Source organism: Poecilia latipinna, unplaced genomic scaffold (assembly GCF_001443285.1).
Source record: "Poecilia latipinna isolate Pla-1442-1.1 unplaced genomic scaffold, P_latipinna-1.0 Scaffold1893, whole genome shotgun sequence".
NCBI classification, from domain to species: domain Eukaryota; kingdom Metazoa; phylum Chordata; class Actinopteri; order Cyprinodontiformes; family Poeciliidae; genus Poecilia; species Poecilia latipinna.
In genome coordinates this window covers 189,469-191,664 of record NW_015114509.1, presented here as the reverse complement: position 1 = coordinate 191,664, position 2,196 = coordinate 189,469, and the positions used below count along the sequence as shown (strand labels likewise).

Here is a 2,196-nt window from a genome sequence, read left to right as displayed (position 1 = left end):
ACCCTGGATAAGCGATTCAACCATGCAGTGAACTTTTCTACCACTTGTAGCTTTTAATGGGCATATCCAGATCAGAGTGACGAATGGCGCTACATTAGTCTCCACCCCATTTATACCCCTGTCATATACCTGGGTACATTTCAAAACAGTCAAATTAGTCTTTCACATGTCTGAGGGAAGATTGAGCAGCAGGTTGGGGAGAGCAGTGCTTGTTATAGCTTGAGATTGTTAGTCTGTCAGGCACCTTTTCTACCATTCAAAGGATTTTAAATCATAGGACAATGATGCCCAGATTGTTTGCACTTGTTTGTTAGACATGACTCAGATCACATTCAGTGGTACCTTATGGAAACATATTGTGGTTTAAGTTTTATGTTTTTATTCTGTAGGCATCCACTAATGGCTACCTGTGAAGACTCCCATCTGAAGTTCATCCAAACAATTAACAATTCTTTTTACTTTGAAGGTAGGTGATTACATACTTTTCTAATCTGTAAATCTATTTGGTTTTGATGCTGTTAGATACAAAACAGCACTTTAATTATGTTTTTCAATACCTGTGCACAGAGACCAGTTCTGCTCCATGTGAAACAGGTAGCTTATATATTAGTTTATATATCGGCTTGTTTCATATTTATTGACATCTGTGTAGTAAAGATGCAGTAGCAATGGTTATAACTTGTTTTCTATGAAATGCAGAGCTTTGTTCAGATGCTTTCAGGAGACATGAACCTCCAATATCGACGTGGATCCAAAGCAAGGACCAAAAGTTTCTTGTTTTGAAAACTTCGGGAAAATTTGAATTTGAGGACAGGACAGACCATGATCGAGGACAGCCTGGTAAGAGACGACAACTCCTCTGCTTTTGGCAGTGAGATCTTTGCAGAATTGCTTTCATTGAGCCACACTGGAGTATTTTTGAGCTTGAATGGCCTAGTAAAAGTCACACAGTACTTCATTGTAATTAGATTTAGTCCAGACTTTGACTTGGTTAGTGTAAAACCTTCATCTTTTTTTGCTGAGTCAGTCAGAGGTGGACTTGCTGAAGGTGAGATGTAAGAAAGAGCAAAAAGGTCCAATTTCAAGGCGTCAACCTGCAAAGTCAAATTTCTAAGTTTTATTACATGTATAGAGCTTACTTAAGGTAACATAGTTATTTGATTGTGCTATAAAATGGTACTAAGTTCCTGAAAAATACATAATGCCAGCACTTTAATACATTTTCTTCAATAGACCATTTAATTTTATACCAGAAACTGACATAAAAAAATATGAATTGACCAAAAAATTTGTTTATTACAAATTATTTTCCTTTTCATACTTTAGTGTCATACTTTGTGAAAATGTTCCACACAAATAGCATAAAAACACCTTGGAAAAACTGTTAACACTATAACTGTTTATTGAACTTTACACAATTCTTTAGCAGTTTTGATTAATCTTAATAGAGGGTCTGAAGAGTCACTTGAGGCTCCAGAGTCTACCTACAATCACCCCTAGGATTAGGGTGATTGTAGGTAGGCTCTCCAATTTCACAGACTGGTAAGTCACACCAGTGGAAACATGCAGAAGTTGCGCAAGCAGCTTACAACAACCATAACATTATATAGGTTTTTCTTTTGATCATTGACAAGTATATAAATAATTTCCAACATACTATTTTTAATAAAGAGATTATCTAAAATATATTGACCTAATTTATCATGGCTTAATTCTCTTGGATAACCTGACATTAGTTACATATTGACATAATTTAGACATGAGGGAATAATGCGTTGAAGTAGCTTCGATTTAGACACACTTCAAAGGTTCAGACAGAGCAAAACTGCCTGATGTAAAAGCTGTGAAATTAAACACTTGTAAGGTCCACAACAAATCCCTGTAAATAATGGAACAATGTCAGACAGAATTAACAAAAACATTTGATACAGTACTATAAATTAGTTCCATCCTTTTGTCAGGTATAGAAATGTGGTAAGATATTGTAATAACATACTGACTTAGTTGTCTTCTTGCACAGGTAAATTGTCCATTGACTGCAGGGTTTACCCCAGAAAATTTGCTAAACCCGAGGTTTTTTGTATTAAAAGAAGTTAAATTGACAGAAAATGTAAAAAATGTAGCTGTGTGATGGACCGAGTTAAAACAGGAGGAGTCACAGGATATTAATTAGAAAAATAGGGTTTTTTATTTTAA

The 2,196-nt window shown here is 35.2% G+C and overlaps 1 protein-coding gene across 1 annotated transcript in view; it reads left to right on the top strand.

Annotated features, from left to right (window-relative positions):
• Positions 1-2,196, top strand: part of LOC106935003 (interleukin-18) — a 26,309-nt gene that overhangs the window by 12,118 nt on the left and 11,995 nt on the right. The window contains exons 2-4 of the mRNA XM_015015220.1: positions 390-466; positions 568-594; positions 700-840. Of these exons, the coding sequence (XP_014870706.1) occupies positions 400-466; positions 568-594; positions 700-840 (235 nt within the window). The 5' untranslated portion in view covers positions 390-399. The remainder of the gene's footprint in view (positions 1-389; positions 467-567; positions 595-699; positions 841-2,196) is intronic.